At 37.6% G+C, this 20,418-nt stretch overlaps 1 protein-coding gene across 2 annotated transcripts; it reads right to left on the reverse strand.

Annotated features, from left to right (window-relative positions):
- Positions 1–1,093: 1,093 nt before the first annotated feature.
- Positions 1,094–18,750, reverse strand: LOC131671734 (putative uncharacterized protein DDB_G0282499). Of its 2 annotated transcripts, none has more exons than XM_058948397.1 (5): positions 18,491–18,750; positions 6,101–6,166; positions 5,871–5,957; positions 4,565–5,081; positions 1,094–3,398 (listed from the first exon to the last, which is right to left on the reverse strand). In XM_058948397.1, exons 1-5 carry the CDS (start codon positions 18,590–18,592, stop codon positions 2,947–2,949), a joined length of 1,224 nt encoding a protein of 407 aa, XP_058804380.1. In that variant the 5' UTR covers positions 18,593–18,750; the 3' UTR covers positions 1,094–2,946. The 2 variants fall into 2 exon arrangements, with proteins under 2 accessions (XP_058804380.1, XP_058804381.1); XM_058948398.1 differs by lacking the exon at positions 18,491–18,750 and adding an exon at positions 6,285–6,318.
- Between the last annotated feature and the right edge of the window lie 1,668 nt (positions 18,751–20,418).

Genomic DNA, 20,418 nt, shown 5'->3' on the forward strand with positions numbered 1-20,418 from the left:
AATAAAAATAAAATTGTGGCTCAATGTCATCTTAATATTTGAACTTTTACATTTCAAACTAAAAAAATTACGTTGGTTATTATTTAGTACAAATTATTACGTACAATCATAATACTACAAACTTCTTAGCCTTCGTAAAATCTCACAGGAAATTTTGCAAAACATTACTTAAAAATAGATTTAATTGCAAAAAAAAGTGAATTTTATGAAAGAGAAATGTAAGTTATTTGCATAATTTGAAAAAGGATTTGAAGCAAGAATAATTTTATAGCACGTGTGTATACATTTCATAAATTTTCTCAATATATAATAAATTGCATAGAAATTTTGAGTTTCGATTACCACATCGAGCATTAATATTTTTATCCTCAATTCTACAAATACTTTTGCGCGTTTTCATATAAATTATATAGTTTCAAAACGTATTAAAAAGATAAACGGATCTAAGTATAAATATGTACTGTTTCACCTAACTTCAACTCTCAAACTAATTAAAGGAATTAATAAAAGTCGTCTATATAAGCGCGTGTAAGATAAACTGGTATATTGGTAAATAGTAATTTTCGATAGTATGCGATGCAACAAGTATTGCTAAATTTCTATTTCAAAGTCATCCGAAAAGTACGAGTGAGAAAATATTACATGCTACTCATCTCGTTACTGTTATTAAAGTGATGCTACAAATTGAAAACAAAAATATCAAATCGTAAAAAAACGCTATTTTACGATGAAAGCTTTTACGTCTTGTCTTATGTGCAGTCTTCTTTCAAGGAGATGACTCATTCCATTAAATGAAAGCTTTCAACTATGCATTTATAGAGAAAACGGAACTGCTTTTCCTTGTTGTAGCAGCATTCACACGGGACGATACATTTTGTGGATTTCATACGAGCATAATGAGGAAGTGAATGTAAATGGAAAACCAATTTCGGCATATTAAAGATTGCGGAAGAACAATCGAACGTTTTCGAAAATTAATTCTGATCGTATGGGATAAGAAAAAAAAAAATTAATAAGAGTGACTGACAAGAGTAAAAAAAATTCAATTTTATTGATATTAACAAGAAATAAATAAAAGCATGTGTATGTTTTGTTTCTAGATCTTGAATTATTTAAAAAATTTGATACAGTTATATGAATTTGAATAATAATTATTATTATAAACTAAATCATATACGGATAACTGCGATTCACGACTTTAAAATAGTATTATCGTTCAAAGTCGTAAAAATCAGTTTAGCTTGTTCTTAAGCAATATAGTATGGAAAATTGCTGCCGCACTACTCTGCAAACGTGAAGCAACAGTAACAAATTTTTTCATTTTCAACAATTTTTCTTGAGCGATAGCTGATGAATAGTTGTCAAGCGAGCTCGTTTTAAGGTTTAATATAAATAAACAATGCGCATTCGGATTCAGTTCCAACAGACGAGAGAATATTGGCAAGAAGATCACGTGGCGAATATGCTCTCAATAAAAGAGCTTCTGGCGCGTACCGCGATTGACAATGTCCAGCGCTGTTTTCGCAATGCTTTTTTCGTTTAAGATCCTTCTTATTAGCTTGTCTTCTGCGCGCAAAATTTCGCAAGAAAATTCTTTTTTATTGCAAACTTATCTACCCGTATAAAGAAATGAGAGGGATAGACTTACAGGATTATGTGTATTTTAAATGATGGAACATTTACGTGTCTTTTACACGATTGGAATGCAATAATACATACGCTTAAATGCTACGCAAGATGTGTGTGTAAGTGTAAATGTATCTTTGTATGGATGTGTACGTAATGTAGGTGGCATATCTGTGCAATATAATACAAGGTGTGAAATGTACATGAGTTGTCAATTGTCTGCACTGCCTTTTTTACGAGAAAGGAATTACAAATACAAAGAGGAGGGCAGTCGTATATCAATTGGCTTATTATTCGCGAGCGCTTGGGTAATTTTCTTCTTCTTCGTTTCTTCACTTTTTTTTTTCTTGAGGGTCGTAAAAAGTATGACGCGCTCGAGCACTTGACTTTTCTTTCTTTTTTTTCATTTTACGTTGGGCCAAGGTCGCCGCCACTTACGTTGTCTCTTATTAGTTTTACCTTTTTGGAAAACATGTTCTTGAAACTGCACTGTTTACCGACAATGCAAAATAGGCAGTTTTACATGGCAGTTACGTTCATTTGTCTTTTTCGTTGGCAAAAAACAAGTTAACGAAGACTTGACGATTTGTTTCTATAATATTGCGACTTTTTATATTGTGCTACGTGAATAAAACGAGAATGGAGTGTGCGTCATGGATCTGCGTAATTACTTCGCGTATGTAGAGGAAAAAACAGAGTTGTGATAGATTACCATAACTTCATATGGGTCAGGAGATTATTTTATATTCATCTCGAGAACTGCATGCATAGTTATAAATAATATAATGCACGCAATAAAAGCATCCATAAACACAAGCATTCTGGCCCACATTTTTTTCCCTTTCTGAATCCTTTTACTATGGCGAATATTAGGAAACATCATAAAAATGGTGTTACATCTATTTTAATAATACTTTACTGCGGCCGATCTAAGATAATAAATGCAAATATTCCTTAAGATGCAATTTCTGCAGAATGTGAAAATAAAAATGAATAGAAAATTTTGCATATTAACTCGGATTTGATCAAAATATATTTTTCCAAATTCATCATATTTTGATATTAATGTGTTATTATCGATTTGAAAAATTTTAAGAATAAAAAATCTAAAAAGTAAGGATCACAGTAGTAAAAAAAGTTGCTTGAACGATTTAATCACCTCGAAATTCAATAATTTTGAAATACGTTATGAAAACGAAAGAACCGTCAAGCAGCTGATCAAAAAGTAAAAAATAAACAAAATTTTGAGAGCCGATCTCTTTAAAAATCGTCAAGTCTTCACGTCAAACAGAAAGAAAATTAAAATTTGAATAAAATGTTTCATTTACTAGGAAACAGTACTTTTCCTTCAGCAGGTACTATCCTGGCTTCACCAGATGCAACATCACCGTCAATCTCATTGCCAGTAATCTCAGCCTCGAGAGCCTTTTTCTTAGCCTCAACATACTTGATCTTGTAGTAGTCGTTGTATTTCGGTGCAATTTTATTCTGCAACGGTTCGTCAAAAGCGTTCTTCTGTTTCTTAAGGAAGGTCTGAGGTGAATTGTTTGCAAGCGTATTTATAACGCCCAACCAGTTTGGCCAAGTGAATGGATTAGCACCTTCGTCGACGATCTCGAATACTTGATACGAATGACTTGGTGCTCCAGTCGTGCTTGTTGTTGAGGTCGAGGTTGGACTTGACAAGGTACTTGTTGATATTGTTGTTGTTCCAACGGTTGTAGAACTTAATGATGGCGGAGTTGGTTTTGTTGGGACGGGTCGATTCAGTTCTGTGAAAAAGTGAAAAATCTTACCTTGCTTGAAATCTACAAATATTAATGAAAAAATCCAACGACTTATTAACATACAATCAATAATAAATTGTTTATTAGCTTTTCTGAAACGAGTGTCTTTGTTTGTTAATGGCGTTTGATCAAGATCTTGGTAGGCGAGGTAGTAAAATTAGTTTCGCCAACGTTGAGAAAACACTATTATCAGATCTTATTAAAAAGTAAAGAATTAAAAAGCATGAAAATATAATTTTGATTATATACAACAGGTAAAACGAGAGGGACAGCATCGAACTAATTTACACGACCGCGAAGAAAGTTGCAATATAAAGATTCATTACGACAGATGTTTTCGTGATCATTAAAAACTCATATTTTATGAGCTTGTCGTCTGGTGGTTTCTTCCGTTCTTCATTTGAACCGTAAGTTGTCGGCATAATAATAAAATATCATTCATGTTTGTTGCATCGCGCTTATCTTTATTTTTGGCTACAAGAAAAAAAATGTTATTTTCAGGCAGGAATGAGTTTTAAATTGATTCCTCGCCATCATCAAAAAGATGACTCGCGGTATTCAACTCAATTATATTCCGCTTTAATGTTGTCGAAGTAATAAATTGCAAAAACACGAGATTTCATCGATATTCAGAACGCTTTTATCTCCGTACAACAATTAACTATTTATTTGAACGCTTTTAAAAATAAGAGTACCACCGTTATGGAAATGGTCATTACAATATGATTGATAGGAACGCTCTCGTGTCCATATTTAGCCATAACAACGCCGCCACAAAAAAAAACCGACAACGCAAATAGCCACATGCTCTTCCGGCAAGCGGTGCTCACGCAGATCACTGGATATAACTCACGCAGGTGATCGTGTATGGAAAAAACAAGACCTTGAAGCATTCACCGCGAGCGGCCGAAAAGAAACTAAATAACCGCATGCGTGCCGGATATGCAACCTTCGTTCAGCGATGAAGAAAAAAAACGAAGCTATAATGAAACTGATGCACTTGAAGCTCTGAAAAGTATGGGTTCAGGGTCTATTGATAATTTGCGTATAAAAAGTACAAAGAAATTGGCTGTTAAACGCGTGCAATAGATGGCGCGTCTAACAAACGCTTTTACGTTAGAGCGACATCTTAGCTTGGTTAACGCACTCACCTTGATGATGTCCAAAATGAAGAGGCCGCTGCTCGTTGTAGTACTGATATACATGTCCGTCGCCGTTGCCTGCATGTCCATTGAAGGTGTGCTGTGGATTATTGCCGATGATCCACTTGGTTAAAGCGTTGAAGCCGAACGGATTACGATAAAATTTATGATGAGCACGCTGATCTGCACTCGTAATCTGTTGCTGCATTTGATCGTTGTAGTTTTGCAGTTGAGCGAAACGCCGACGGTGCAGTTGTTCGATGTAGAGACGCTGTTGTTCGCGTTGGGCATCGACTCGTCGACGAATTACCTCGCGTTGTCTTTCACGTTCAACCTCAACTAAACGTTTGGCTTCTTCGCCAAGACGATGGCTATCTTCACTTGAAATCGTCGTTGGGTTGTCGTAACGACGCTGTGGTTGACGAGTTGGTCGTGATGCAGCACTCAGTGGTGTAGTCTCTTGGTGTTTATTTTGTTGACGGTTTTTTATCAGCTGACTTACAGCTTCGAGCGTTGTAATTGGAATCTGATGAGCGAAAACCAAAATTGGAGAGTTGATTACGCAAAAAAGTTTCGACCGTAGTATATAAATTAACGATCGCAAGAGCTACAATAAAAATGTATTAAATAAAATTGCAGACAGCAGAACTAGCAGTATGGGCAGGTTTATATGCGAACTGAAATAGAATGAACGCTATACAATTTTTTCCTGAAAAGCTCGAATCATAATTTGAACCAGCGAACTTTCTAATACGCCATAAATCTTTAAACAAATTTGCGTGCTGTCATTTCGCGAATCAAGTTATCAAAAGATTTCATGATGCAGCAACGGGGCGAAGCGCGTTAATTTTTTTTAACTCGCGAAGAGTAAATTAATTTGCGAGTGTAGATCGGATTCTGCATCGTGTTCGCGTGCGTATCGTTGACCTCTAAAGAGGCATTTTAATCATTCACTCGACTACTCGCCGCGAAATCAGAGCATGTTATCTCGTACAAGCAGAATTTAGATACACACATATCAATAAATAATTCAAGTGCGTAGGCACGCACGAGATAGAAAGTTTAGCGAAGCATGTAACTACGGGATATTTATCCGCTGTAACAAATTCCGGCGCGCGGAAGAAACGTACGCACGTATGCTGTGGGAGCCGACGATCAAGAAGAACAGCGACTCATTTCGAACTTTATAAACTGTCGTATTCGAACCGTGCGAAATCTAATAAATGATTTATATCCCGCTCATGAGAATACTGATTGATACTTATCCTTTTGATGGCGCTGTGTAAGCCTTATATAATTTTTTTATTCGACCTACCTTCAGCACGCTATCGATTGTTCCGGCATTCTGTGGGGACCAATTCTGTGCTGCTGTTGACGTCGACTTTATCGCTTGGATAGGGATCTACGTGCGGAGAAAATTTTTCTTTAGAGTTATCGTTGCTATCAGGGATGGCAATTCGAAGGTTGCATTCGTGCAAACATATTAAGTGAGAACGAGGGCGTTAGTTTTTATTTGGTGCGCGGGTGTTTGGGTAACGTACTCACGTTGAATATACTGTCGATGTAGGACGCACCGTTCTCCTGGCGCTTCCCGCGCGCTATTTCGTCATTCTGCGGACAAAAAAATTAACGATTTCCGGCTTAATTTACATACGCACACCAATTATATGGTACTCCATCGTTTTTCAAACATTACGAGAAAGTTTATCTAGGTGCTGAGATGATTTACAAGTATTGCATGATCGGAAGGTGTCCGCATCCAACATTTCGAGACGTAGTTGTAAAAATACTAAGGATTCTATTGTGCCGGTTCCACAGAAATTATACAAATTTTTTGATATAGATGTTTACTGCAAAGAAAGGAAAGTGATATTGGCTGACGTCAGACATTTATACATGACGTAAAAGTCATTTTTTTTGTTTATATAAGGGCAAGCGATAATAACGAGGACTAATTTTCTTTTAATAATGCAGAAACCCGCCCCGGCAATTGCATTTCAAACGAAAAAAATATAGTAATGTTATATTATTACCTTACTCCCGTAGGTATAAATAATTTATAAACAAAATCAAAAACTGAATTTTCTTTAATGGAAAAACAGAAACTTCTCTTATCTAGTCTCTTTATCCGCATACGCGAGCACAGTGTGCGAATTTCATTCTAGTTTATAATTTATGATATTCCGAAATGACTTTTAAAAATAAATTATTGAGAGAGAGAGAGAGATAGAGAGAGAGAGCGAGAGAGAGAGAGAGAGAGAGAGAGAGAGAGAGAGAGATAGACAGACAGCCAGAAATAGATAAATAGATAGATAGATAATTCCTTGTGACTAAAGCTTTGAGCTTGAAAAAAGTTACGGTTTTGGCGCGTAAAATGAAAAAAATATTATTTATAAATTTTTATAGTATGATGGATATTAAAATAAAGACATAGGTAATCAATATGACCTAGAGTACTTTTGTATTTTAAATAGAGCAAAATAGTCCATTCACGATTAATGTAAGGTTGAAATTTTGGCAATTTAATTGATTGAACATACATGGTCGTAATTTATGCATTGCGCATAGTGGAGACTAAAGAATGCTATGATCATTTGTAATAAAATGGTATATCAATTTTTTTTAGTCAATAGGTTTTTAGTCGACATTTTTAAATGAACATTTCGATGAAAATACTTTTTTAGTTCTCGAACTTTAAACTTTCACGTATTAAACGGATACATTACGCAATTTGACAAATTGAAGACATTCGAGTATTAAAATGAATAATCATATCTGATATCTCGGATACAGTATATGAATGTTAGTTTATAGAACGTTTTAGTATTTGTTTTGAGCCTGTACTTAAAGCTTCTTTGATTACATTAGATACGATATAAACTTTGTTTGTCCATTAAGTCGCATCATTATGAAATGAAAATTTCAGCAATTAAGATCATCATGATCAAACTGTTTACTTTATTGTTAATCCCTATGGAGAAGTGAAATGATAAATTTTAGAATTTTACGAGCCCAATATATTTCGAACCTCTAATAACGGAGGTATTAACAATTTTAGTATGATATCAGTAGATATCTAATATTGCAGTAGAGAAATTTATTGATAAGCATTCCTTGTACAATTCAAAAACATTGATTAATCATTAAAATCTAGAAATAAAATTGCTAAGTGATTTCGCGCTCGAAATTATCCTATCAAATTATCTATTGTAGCGTGATCGCGCATGGCCTTGCTATTTTTTAAGATTTATGTCGAATAATTTTCGTCATATGTAATTGACCTTTAAATCATTTTTGTAGCTCAATCAATCACCGCGTCTCTTTCGTTATATGTTTGCGCGCCAATAAGAGTTATACATCTCATCGCTTGCGAATTTTATGAACTTACTGAAATGAAGAGTGGCTAATTATTTTCTTGTGAAATTTAGATCATGACTGAATGAAATTGAATGTTGAAGATAACCAAAATTCACTGCAAAAAGGTCCGAAAGAGCGAGATAATTTTCAATTCATCATAATCAGATAATTTGATTGGGCGCATTGGAAAATTTGATTTGGTAAATTAATTGAATTAATTAACAGATCGTAATCGTAAAGTCAATGAATTACGAAAGCATTGCCAAGGAAATTTATGAAAACAAGCATAGCGCAGCATCATTAAACGTTTTTTCTCCCCATAGGCGTTTCTCAACAAACGTGACTCTTTTAGGTAAGCATACTCGCGGTAGCGAGCAGGAGCGCGTCAACATTCTCCGTGTATAAAAGATATTCCTTTGTAAATAGCGCTTAAGAATTGATTGAATCGAGGCAGCTTTTTGTCGACGTTTCGATTCAATTCATACGATGCGATAGATCACACTCAAGACAATAGCAAATTTTCTGGTCAGTAGCATAAAGCATATTCGGTAGCGTTAAGATGACAAAGCGAAAAAATTACTCAAATTGCTCACTACCGGAGAATGATTTGCGGATTAGTTGTGACAATGACCTCATGGAAGTGTTTGTCAACACACCGATACATGTTTCGAAACCATCAGCCGTGTAAAATTGCCTGAAAGCAATAAATTCAATTCGAATTTTGCTTTAGCAAGAATAAATGGCTAATTGTGAGTTGAACTGTCAAATGAAATAAAGGACTTGGCGAGGCAACAACTCCATTTTCCCGGTTAAAAAAATACCAAGACCAGAAGCATAATTTCGTCACACGAATACATTGATTACAGTTAGCTTGCTCGAAAATTTCCGAGAGTCATACAACAACAGCAACTCTAGACAATCAAGTCAGCAAGTGACATTACAATGATATTACAAAACTCCGAGAGATCGATAGAGGAAAAGAAAAAGAAGAAAACTATGTAGGTTGAAATTAATACAGTTGCAGCGCAAAGACTCGTCTGAGCAATTTATCAAAAAAAACCAGTCGGTAATAATCGACCAATGTCAGTCTCTCTCATGGATACCCGCAAGTTTTTACACGGTAGATGTACAAGTTGGTAGTTGTCAACGTTTGATCGACGTTAATAAAAATTTATAAATAGGAACGTCTCTTGCTTTTTTCTTTTTCCTTTTTTTCTTTTAATTCCCCTCAATTCTGGCTCGCGTCGCAATGAGTGACATTGCAAAATTCTCACGATCCGTTCTGAAACCTTAATTACGGGGCTAAACATGCTGCTGCTCGATAAAAATTTGTTTCCTCGACTAACCTATTAAAATGGATGATTGAGTGTATTAAGTCACTACTACTGGATTTTCCGACGTGGAGCCCGCGCCGTTACATGGCCGTGCTTTTGTACCGGTTGATTATTATCGAGCGCGCGGCGCGTTGCTGTAGCATGCACCAAAGTGAAAATGAAATTATTAATTCGAGGATTAGTAAATTTAATAGACTGATCTAAAAATATAGTATCTTGCATATCAAGTAAATTTAAACTTCAGATTTCTTTTCACACTTATACCGTGTCTTTGTCACCGTTTTTCCCCCCTAAAATTAGAAATTACGTAATAAAGAAAAAAAAACGGTTGTAGCAGCGTGTACAAAGAGCTGTGATTAAAGTTTTACGATTGTAATTTCGCTGGCGATATCATAATCCCCGTGTTCCTTAAAAATATACAATAGATGGCGGCGGACTTTCACGAAACATGATCTGGAAAATCGTATCATCAACCTAGGAAATGGATGGCTATAAGCGCTTATGCGTTGCCAAAGTGTATTGCTTTTGATAATACTTGTTTTGCGGTATAGCGGCACATATTAATTTAATATTGGCTTAGTCAGCGGCAAAGCCGTTACCACGTGGTTACAAATGTTAATGTTGTAAATTACTGGGCAGGCGTTAAAGTTTCAACAGTAATTGCAAAGTGCAGCGCTGATCAACTAAATTCATTACAAGATCCTTATCAGCAAGTCGACTGTGTGCAAAACTAATATGATGATTTCATGATATTGGTTTATATTTTGCTTTTAAAAGTTAGGACTAACGGTGTTTTTTACAAAAACGTTTTAAAAGCAGACATTAGATGAAATTTGAAAGTTAAAATTTATCAACTGCAACTAATAAATTCTGTCATTCAACTGTCAGTTTATAACATCGCTGCTCGTGCCAATCGAGGTTTATTTATAAGAAATGATTCAGTCGTCATGTCACACTTACAGCTCGTAATGAATTCAGGCTAGGTACCAACTTCAAATTCAGAAAAGCGTAATTAATCATTTAGAGTATGTGTACTCGTAGACGAGAAAAAACATTGGCCATTTTAGTTGAAAGAATTTAATCTAATAAATCTTAAGTTTTCGATTGGTCCTATACTACTACATTCCTAGGGCAATTATTTAAGTAGTAATAGTCGATTACAGCCAGACGCGCATTTCGACAAAACGACAACAATAAAATTAAATGTTTATCGTTCAAGTCTAATTCAACAAAAAAGTGGCGTAAAATAATTCAGCGTACAATCAAATTAAGATTCCGCAGCAAAACGGTGGCCGAGAGCAGCGGCGCATTCACACTCTATTTGGCACTCTCAATCGATTTCTCTCCCTCAATCTCCTCGTTATAATCCAGTTTACGATTTCAGCACATCACGCGCGGGATGAACCAATCACTTGGTCGTCATCGCTAGCGAGGAATAACTCCTTTTTCTTCTTCTTGGCAACTATATAAACTAGATTGTATATAAAAAGTTCCAACAAATTCCTTTGTGTCGCGTCCTCGCGACTTGCCGTGAAAGGACGCTGCTGCTGCCGATGCATACGCACTTTCACTTTTGCTGCTGCGGCGATGCTCCCAACAGTTCGATAATGCGGCTCGTTTTTTTCCCCCAAAGAGAGAGACTAGGTTGTCATTAAAGAAAACGCGAGCAAAGTGAGAGTTGCTTATCGACCATAAACCACGATACACGGGGCGAGCAACGAATTAATGACCCGCATTTTTAAAGGTCCTCAAACGCAAAAAGCGTGCGAATTACCCAAATTACCAGAGCGACATGTGCACCAAAGCCACATTTTTTTGTTGTATTTATGTTAATTTATGTATAAAGACTTGAAAAAAATTACTCTTTTTCTATAATTGACGTATCAAAGTCCTTTCGTGCTTCAGACGCTGATTACATATATTACCGAAACTTTGAGTAGTCTTCGGAATGTAAAGAAGATACTTTTAACTTGCACAAGCAAAATACATGTTTATTTGAGTTGCAAATAAACGGCAGTTAATAAACCACAATCAAATAGCAATGAAAATTACACGTCATTGAATTCCAACGTACGTGCGATAGCAACCGCAGAAAAAGCAAAGTAATCTCAGCATTAGAAAAGACAAGATCCGCAAAGGCGTTGCTAACGAGCAGCGCATTACAAAGCACTGCTGCGTGAGGCGCGGGAGAACAAGAGAGGATACAAGCGATGATGATGCACTAGCGTATACGTGTAAAAGGTGCAGTTGTTGGAGCGAACTTGACCTAGTTGACGTCCAAACCGTGTCCATCGAGGCACATTACCGTAAGCCTTGCTAATTTTTCGGTCGCGAGCTTATCGTTGTGCAAGTGCGCTTCAGGTGTCGCGTTTGCGAAAGCGACCGATTCGTTGTTATTTTTTTTCTTTCTTTCGGATGCGTGCCATCAATCGTGGAGGTCGGCCGATCGAAAGTTGGCGATTTCGCGCATTGACAAACCAGATGAACTCTCTCGAAGCCGCCGCTGCACACGTTACGTTGCGAGGCATTTCTTGGTACATTGCTTGCGCGCCTATAGCGCATGAATTGCTGCGGTCACGTGTTAATTTCGTCAATTGTAATGCATAGAAAGCTGCGCTCACGGGATTAGAAGTCGTTTTGTGTGAGCACAACGGCCAATTGTGTAACAGACAATTGCTACGATACCGGAAAGAATATTCATGTTCTGATAAATATACACAACGGAATACTATGTTTTATGATTTTTATTAATGTCACGTTGACGATAAGAACTTTCTGTAGATCTCTCGTTTGCTGAATGTTTGCTGAAGAATAGCGGAAATTTGTGAGGAGTTTTATATAAAGTTGGTCGAGGCTAAAGATTATTATAATTTATACCATTTGTTGCTTTATGCACAAAGGAATTATATACATATACATATATTCCGAAGAAAGATGATAAATGTGATCAGTTGGTTGACCAGTTTACATCTAATTGACCAATAGTATATTATATTTTGCATACGAAAAAAAGATAACTTATAGAGCACTAAACAAGTTGTTTCTTTTTTTATGATAGACTAGTTTGAAAATGAAAAAAGCATGTCTGTCAACGTCCCCGCGAGGGTGATCTAAAAACTGATGGCTGTCGCTTACATGTGATACGGTAAATTATTATTCAGACACATCTCGAATATATAGTTTCGATACGCATGAAACCGCGTCTAAAAGGGGAAAAAACGAAGTGAGCAAGCCATTTTATTAAATATAAAATTTCTTCCCGGAGGCTCGAAGCGCAGTAGTTTTATAGGTAATCTGCCTTTGGAATCTGTGCAAATCAATTCATCGCAGATGAATATCTCGAGACGAATTTTCAAGCGGATTATGTAAGAGCCTTTTCTCCAGATCCAGCATGTATGAGTTATTATCGATTTCTAAAAGACATCGTACGCACAAAGCTCTCCATTCTAAATAAGAAAGAAAAATTGATAAAAATACAGTAAACAAGCTACGTTATAAATTATATATTGACTTTATATTTTAAAAATAAATTCATCATGAGTCTAAAGAAATTAGACTAACCCCACGAAATAATGATAATCTCCGCGTCTAGGAAAGTTTCCATAAGCAACGTTGAATCTTTGAATCTTCCGCTATGTACTTTTATATAATGTGGCAAATCGAACCGTGGCAAAAAACGAAACACACGCCTTCAAGATAAATAAAAATACAAGCTTTATACAATTTAGTGTCGTTCATGCGTATTCAGGATAACTTTGACTTTCATCACACCCGAAGCATTACTTTGAAATATTGTCATCGAAGCGCTGGAGACTTAATCTCGCGGAACTATATATATATATATATATATATATATATATATATATATATATATATATATATATATGTGGAAAAATAAGATCGTAAATAATTCAACGAACTCGCTAGCGTCATTTTTTCGCGGCCGTCAACAGGTCGCCTTTATTTTCGGACTCGAAGTCATTGCGTTCGAAAATTGTACAAGTAATCAGGCATTTGCTGTTAAAACAATTTACTGACTTTCTCAGTGAAACAGATGATTGTGCTTGGCTCGAAAGCTTCGTGTATCAAATGTGTACAATGGAGCCAATTGGTGCTTGATTGTTAATTTCGTTGAATTGGTGAAGAAACTGATCATACTCCAAGATGAGTTATCAAACATTGAAAAAATAATTAAATACATGCTACATACGTTTCGTAATATTTAAATGAAGCGCTATGGAATTTTTCCACTGGTGTTGTTTGTAAAATGTAATTTTCGCAAATTGCACGCATTATCTGATAAGACAATGCATCAATAAACGATTAAAATTCCTTCCTCGTAATAAGCACCTCTACACTATATAGTCTACATAGCGTACTAATTTAATTAACTTGAAAAATCAACAATTTGATGATGAGTCACTTGGCAAAAGTTTCTTCAACTAGGCTCCGTCAGGAGTAATACGTAGGTTTAGAAAGAACAAAAGAAATCGTTAGAGGGAGAGAGAGAGAGAGAAGAAAAGGAAAGAAATGCTCATGCATTACGGCAATGCAATATAAGAGCCGCTGGAAATGGCATTACAATTGGGCAGGCATATGTGTGTGTAAGGACTACTCGCAGAGCGAGAGCGTTACATGACGAAAGGTCCCATAAATAGTCCACTTTTCCTCCGCATATCTGCGTTCTGCTTAATGACTTCATCACTATCTCATAATCAAATTTATAGACTCATTGTAGATCTTCATAGATGATGCCTTCCTCATATTTCGACTGAGAGCTCACCACGTGATGCAATGATGTCGTGGATTATCCGCAACAATACCTTTTTCGCTCGCTCTGTTAATTACGTAAACGCTTTGAAAAACGGAACCATTGTTGCTGCGTGGCTTCCGATGAGCACTCTATATATACTTTCCCTCCTGTTTCTGCACTGATCCAAAGAGGAGAGCTCTGAAATGAGAGCTCTAGACGCGTTAAAGTGAAAAAAAAACTTGGCGTAATAGACTCTAGCACGCGCGTTCACAGGCTTGCACCTCGATTTTTGCCTCTTATGGCTCTTGGAAAAACGTTGCAAATTAGTGATGCCGGTGGGTGGTCGATTATATCGAGCTACTTGATAGATAGCAGAGCTGAGATTTATTTGGTGTAAAGTGCTATACAATTGCATTATTTGCTTGAATCAACGTGGGGAGCTTTATTGCGTTCTAGATTTTTTGCGTGATAATTCCAATATGATTGATAATAAGTGTCAGATATATAAAATATTTCGAGTTGTCGCGATTACTCCTTGTACCCTTTTATAATAATTCTTTTATTTAAAGAATCATCAAAATGTATATATGTTTTAATATTATAACAATTTATAATAAGAATTTTTTCATTGCGTTCACTGCTCACAATTGATTAACATCTAAAGTAATTTGATTTCAGTATAACTAGCTAACATAACTGTACATCGAATGATTGAGCGTTCGAAAGAAACAGTTCTCAGTTTCAGATTGATCAAACACTTTCTATTTCCCGTAAGAGCAGTTTGCACAGTTTTCGATAAATGTGTGGAGATAAAAAGTGTTTACATAGAGGAAATTTTAAAAGAAAAAAAATATACTTCTTGACTGGATTTTTTAGCATATATTGTCCAAAGCAAACGCTGATGGAAAAAACAGTATTACTAACACGAAACATCGATTAAGCCTAACACAAAGATTTTTGCAATCGAAAGCTTGTTCCGTCCTAGAAACTAATGAAAAATTAACATGTTGCAATCCGCAAGAGAATGAGAACATACGAATGATGGGCATTTTAAAAAAGTTTGCAAAGTCGTTGCTTCATATGTGGAAAGTGGCTTTGTCATCACTTGTAATGACAAGAAACTGTTTAATTCTAGTTATTATGAATGAGATCAATATTAATCGAGCGAATGAAAACTTCTGAAACTTTATTTACATTGGTCCAGAAAAATGGCAATTAAGAACGTGTTTTTCCAGTCCGTTACTCCAAGGTAATGAAACTTCATGCTACATCTGCCTTGAAATCAAGGACTGCTTTGTACGCAGAATGGGTAAAGAAACTTTTCATTGAATTCCACTTATACTTGTGTGAAATCCTCGAAACGATAGTTCTTTTTTGCCATAAAGTGCGGTAATAATGAGATAATCCAGACAAGTTCAAGTTCTGTAAAAAACGAAAAGAAAGAGTTTAGAGGTTAAACTCAAAAACAAACGCACGAAAATGGAATATGTAACGGAAAAAAAAAACAACGAGCCTGGTCACTTTCGATCTCTTTAATGCGTGCATCCACTTTCAATATGCTCGCCGTGTTCCCGTCACGATAAACTTTCTCACTGCGTGAGTCCTCGAGAGAAATTCATAAATCCTTTTTTATTCTGCATTAAGGAGACAAATGCCTCTTTAATTTGCTTCTTTTTTACGAGACACTGACTTAACAAAACAGTAATACTATTGATGTTTAACATAAAGGGCCAATCCTTGTTTGAGAAATGTAATCACACTTCTAGGCTAATCCAAACAAATGACATTTTTCATGGTAATTAATGGAATCTTGCGATTGAAAATCGTTTAAATACCACAAACATTGCGTGTGGAAAGCAGGTATTAATTAAATATCTTATAATGTCTCATTTAAGAACCGTAAGTGTTTTTTCATTCTTTATTGCTTGTGCCACGGCAGTTGCATTAATTTAAAGTGTCGAAGGATCAGCAAAAATCGCTTGTAAACGCCGCACGAACGCGTTAGCAAGCTAAAAATCCTAATTAACGCTCGATCCAACAACATTAATCCTGCTTTGAGGCCCAGGGTAATTGAAGCAAGTGGCAAGTGGTTTTAAAACAAACAATTAAGCCTATTCCTCAACGCCTGTTTTTTTTGTACAATTAATCGCGCAAACTCAATTTACAAGTTTTTCCAGATTATAACTTATTTGACATCTGAGTTTAGCTTTTCTACATTTAAAATCTTCCAGTTACGTAATTATCTGTCCATGAGCTGACTAACGCGTTAAATTGTTAAAACTTCATTCTCGCATTCAAATCACTGTAAATCACATTTCAAACATCGATTACATGCGTACAAACGTGAAATTGTGAATGTAAAAAAAAAGAAATTTTCATCGTGCGCTAGTCAATCGTAAATCAAACAAATGTTCGAAAAATTTTCCATTATAATTTATACTCAGTGTTAAAATTCACACGTTCCGTAGGTATGAGAAAGTGAATTCATTCCTCCTCATTTTTCGTCGTCCGAGCGCAGGCCGTTAATTTTCCGAGCGAATGCTCGCGCTCGCGTGCTAGTGCACTAATTGCAGGAACTTTGTTTTTTTTTATCCCTCATAGCGACAATTTTTCAAATGTAATTGCGTTTTCTCTACGAATGTCACGGTCGTGATAAGTAGATTTCCATTCTCCCCGCGAGTTTTCGCTGAAAAGATCAACACGAACGAGATTTTTTCACGTTTACGTACGTGAAAGATGAATCCCCCTATTTGTCGAACGACTGATAGACGGTAATTACGCTGAATTTTCGATCACGACTATTCTTAATTTATCGAATAAAAGCCACGACCTTCGCAAATAAACTACGCTCGCAAAAACTATTGATTATTGTTAGTCCATTACGTAATTTTCGTGAAAAAAAAAAAATCCGTCGCGAACCTCATATATCATCAAGTGGGCCCAAAAAGAAAACTTCCTTCATCATTTCACACTCGCGCTTGCGCATAGTCACGATCTCATAGTGCACTTTCTAGCTGCTGCATCTCGAACCAGTTTCAGAATTATGTCTCTCTCTCTCGTCAGCCCGATATCTTCTTATCAGACTCCGCGTGTACGTAAATTTATATCGTGATGGTGCAATTACACGTGTTAATTAACTTATCCGTGAGTTGCGTCCACTAGTAATCTTCGATATACGTACGAGAAAAAAATAGAACGTTGCATCGTAACCAGCGCACGAATAACTCGAAGGCACTAATTTGAATATCAACGCCGAAGGCTCTTTCCACGGCCAATTAAAGCGATCAAGTATTATGTTCTGGATTTCTACTATGCGTATCATTCAGCCCCTACGGACACACAATGCAGGGAAAATGCGAAGAGCTTGCTGCGGTGCACGCGGCGCGGCTAATTAATTTCGGCATAGCGAAGATTTACGCGTACGTACTGCCAATTAGTCGAGCTCCCCGGAGGGACGTCTGTGGGGTTTGCGCAATTAACCATTCGGAAGCGATATTTGCGCGGTGGCGCGCGGCGCGCGCGAGCTGGCCTTGTTAACTTTGTCGCTGGGAGATGCGGTTTCCTAACGTCAACTCTCGGGGAATGCGCATCGCAAGGCGGCGACGACGACGCACTGCGACAGCGATTGAGCAATTATCGGATGAGAAAAATACACATAGAGGCTGCGCGAAGTCCAGGCGCCTTCTTTTTTTCCTCGAGTTTCGTTCGTATCACAATGCGCGGGAATGGCTTCGAGTGAATTGACATTTATAAGTCCAATGAAGTTGTAACTCACGCGCGGATTATTAGCGTGCTTATGCTAATACATAAGATGTGATTCAATATCATAACAACGCGCGCGCACGTTCGCGTACTCTGAGAACTTTTCGCAAGTCGATTCGATGCAGGCGCACACGTGCTTAATGCTAGCGGTACACCATTTCATTCGATGCGAGCACTTTGAATTGATCCCGCATATCTAGATTTCAATAATTGCACGTTCACAAGCGAAAGAGAAAAAAGATGTTTCACGGAACGTTCGAGATTTAGAAACTTATAACGCCTGTGGAAAATTCAATTGGCATACGGTATTTCGTCACCGGAATAAATTTGCAAAAACTCATTACGGAATTATCATTCGGCCAAATTAATTTTGACTTTGACGTAAAAACAAAAAGAATTAAATTTCCCCGTCACAGATCAATCTACTGAGATACTCATCGAATCGCCGAGAAAAAATTCTCCTTCCTGATTGTCTCTTTTTTTCAGCGACGTCGAAACAATAGAGAAACTATCGATAATCACTAGAAAACCTAGGACGGAGAGCAAACAAACACGTTTTTCTCTTGAAAAAAAAAAAAGAAAAGGAAATGAACTTCGCACAGAGAGCTCAAATTACAAGCACTCCTTCGTCAAATCATCATCATTAGCACCATATCACTTTGAAAAAAGTCACCACTTTCGCTGAAGAAAAAGAAGAACGAAAAAAGATTTGTTCACTGAAACACTGACCTCCTCAGGTATCTCGTGAACAAGGTAAGCCTGGCTGTCGACGACGAGGCATCCAACTATCACGAGGACAATGAGCGAACACAACGCAGAGATCCGCTTCATGGCTCAGTCGGAAACGAACTGTCGTCCTTCTTGATTCTTCTTCAAGGCGCCGACTTTAAAAGCGCCAGTGAAATATGAAGCAGTAGGGATGCGATGTCCTCGCGCGACCGCGAGTGAAAAAAAAAAAGAAAAACACAAGTTGTCTTTTGATGGGCTGCGCTGCGGTGGCGCTCAAGCACAATTGGCAGGCGAAACGAAGTAAACCTGGTCTATAAGCGCGCTGTTGAGAGCGCCGATACCCCCCGTATACCTTTCTACCACCGCCGTGCCGGCGGGCAGCGGCAGCGCCTACATCATCTCTCCGCTCTTTTTTCTCCTGCCTCCTACTCATCCGCGCACGCTCCCGTTTTCCGCCGCCCTTTCTCGCTCTCTCCCACCAAGGCGAACTTCTTCTTCGATGATGCTCATGACGAAGTCCGCGCGACCACGACGACCGCGATCGTGGTGGGAGTTCCGACCGGGAGCGCCCTTCGCTCGCAATGCTCCTTTTTCCACTCTTGGCGCTTTCTGTGTGTATTTTGGTTTTTTTTTTTTCGATGCGCGCGGATACATCGACTTGTGAAAGTGGCCACGCGCTTCATCTGCCTTTGTGTCGTGACGTGCGTTGTTGCCGCCAAAACTTTATAGGAATATGTAGAAAGCTCGATGAAATTTCATATGGAGAATTCGAGCGATACTTGTTTTATAAATGGATGTATCTGCAGTGCTTGTGAGTTTCTTAACCCTGAGTTCGTGTTTGCTTTTCTCGTCGGTAAGAAACCAGCGTGCAACCAAAGTTCTCCGACTCTTCGACATCGCAACGAGTTCTCCTTGTACCTTACTTTTCTTTGCAAAGCGGACTCTTTTGAAAAATAAGAGCAAACTTGAACGCGTAAATATGCTTTCTAAACCATTTTACAATAAATCCCGGGGAAAACATAATTACCGCGAGACTGACTTTTCTAATCCGAATATCTCAGATAGTTGACACTTAATTAGAATTTGTATGGCGGTAGCTAGCGTAAACACGGAAGGAAGTGCATACAGGATCAGGCACGTCTTATCTTGAAAAATGAGGTGTAAAACGCTCGTTGATTCCAATGTAACACCTTCTCTCGCTCTCGTTACGCGCGCTACCTCAAAAACCGAGCACACATTCACTGGAAAAGTATCTCGATCCTTCTAAGATTAATTAGAGCTTGCGTAAGCGCGCAAGCGTCTACCAGCGAAGCTTTCTAACGCGTTGCCAAATTTCCAAAGAGGAGCGCAGAATTATCAAGTACGTCGGCGCGCGCGTTGCCCCATCGCGCTTCGCGACAGCACAGCATACGCGATGAGGAGCGCGGGCGTTGAGTCGCATATATACATATATATGCGACCGTTTATGTTATTGTCGCGCGGCTCTTTGTGCTTTTGGACTATTCCTCGCAAACAAAGTGTGCTCGTTACGCCACGCCTCCGCGGCCTCAACTCAAAACTCGGGGAACCACACGCATAAAAGTTCGTTCGTATGTTTTTATTCAATATTCACGCGCGCAGCGACTTCTTGTATTATTCTCGCGGCGCTGCTTTCCTTGCTCATGGTCGATGGTTGTGAAGAATCACTTCCTTCGCCAGCACACGTAATTCGCGAATGTGTTTGTGTTTCGCTTTCGTGAGGCGCGGCCTACGGTAGCCTCTACGTCTCATTATTTTTTTTTTTTTTTTTGTTGTAACGATTCTGATTGAGCTGCTGCCGCCACTGTTGCTCTATTGCTATTATCTGGAGCAAACTAAGTCGACGGTCTTACGTAAATGCTGCACTCCACGCAAGGATCGTCTGAACTTCGACAGCGCGAGTGAGAGAG

The sequence above is a fragment of the Phymastichus coffea genome, unplaced genomic scaffold (assembly GCF_024137745.1).
Source record: "Phymastichus coffea isolate CEN01 unplaced genomic scaffold, Cenicafe_Pcof_1.1 PCOF00134, whole genome shotgun sequence".
Lineage (NCBI taxonomy): Eukaryota > Metazoa > Arthropoda > Insecta > Hymenoptera > Eulophidae > Phymastichus > Phymastichus coffea.

Bases quoted from the DNA above. Each gene is read 5' to 3' on its own strand.
- LOC131671734 (XM_058948397.1), bottom strand. From the start codon at position 18,592: ATGAAGCGGATCTCTGCGTTGTGTTCGCTCATTGTCCTCGTGATAGTT. The intron at 6,167-18,490 runs GTCAGTGTTTCA...TTTTGTCCGCAG, and splicing joins TTCACGAGATACCTGAGGAG to AATGACGAAATAGCGCGCGG. The intron at 3,399-4,564 runs GTGAGTGCGTTA...ACTTTTTCACAG, and splicing joins TCATTTTGGACATCATCAAG to AACTGAATCGACCCGTCCCA.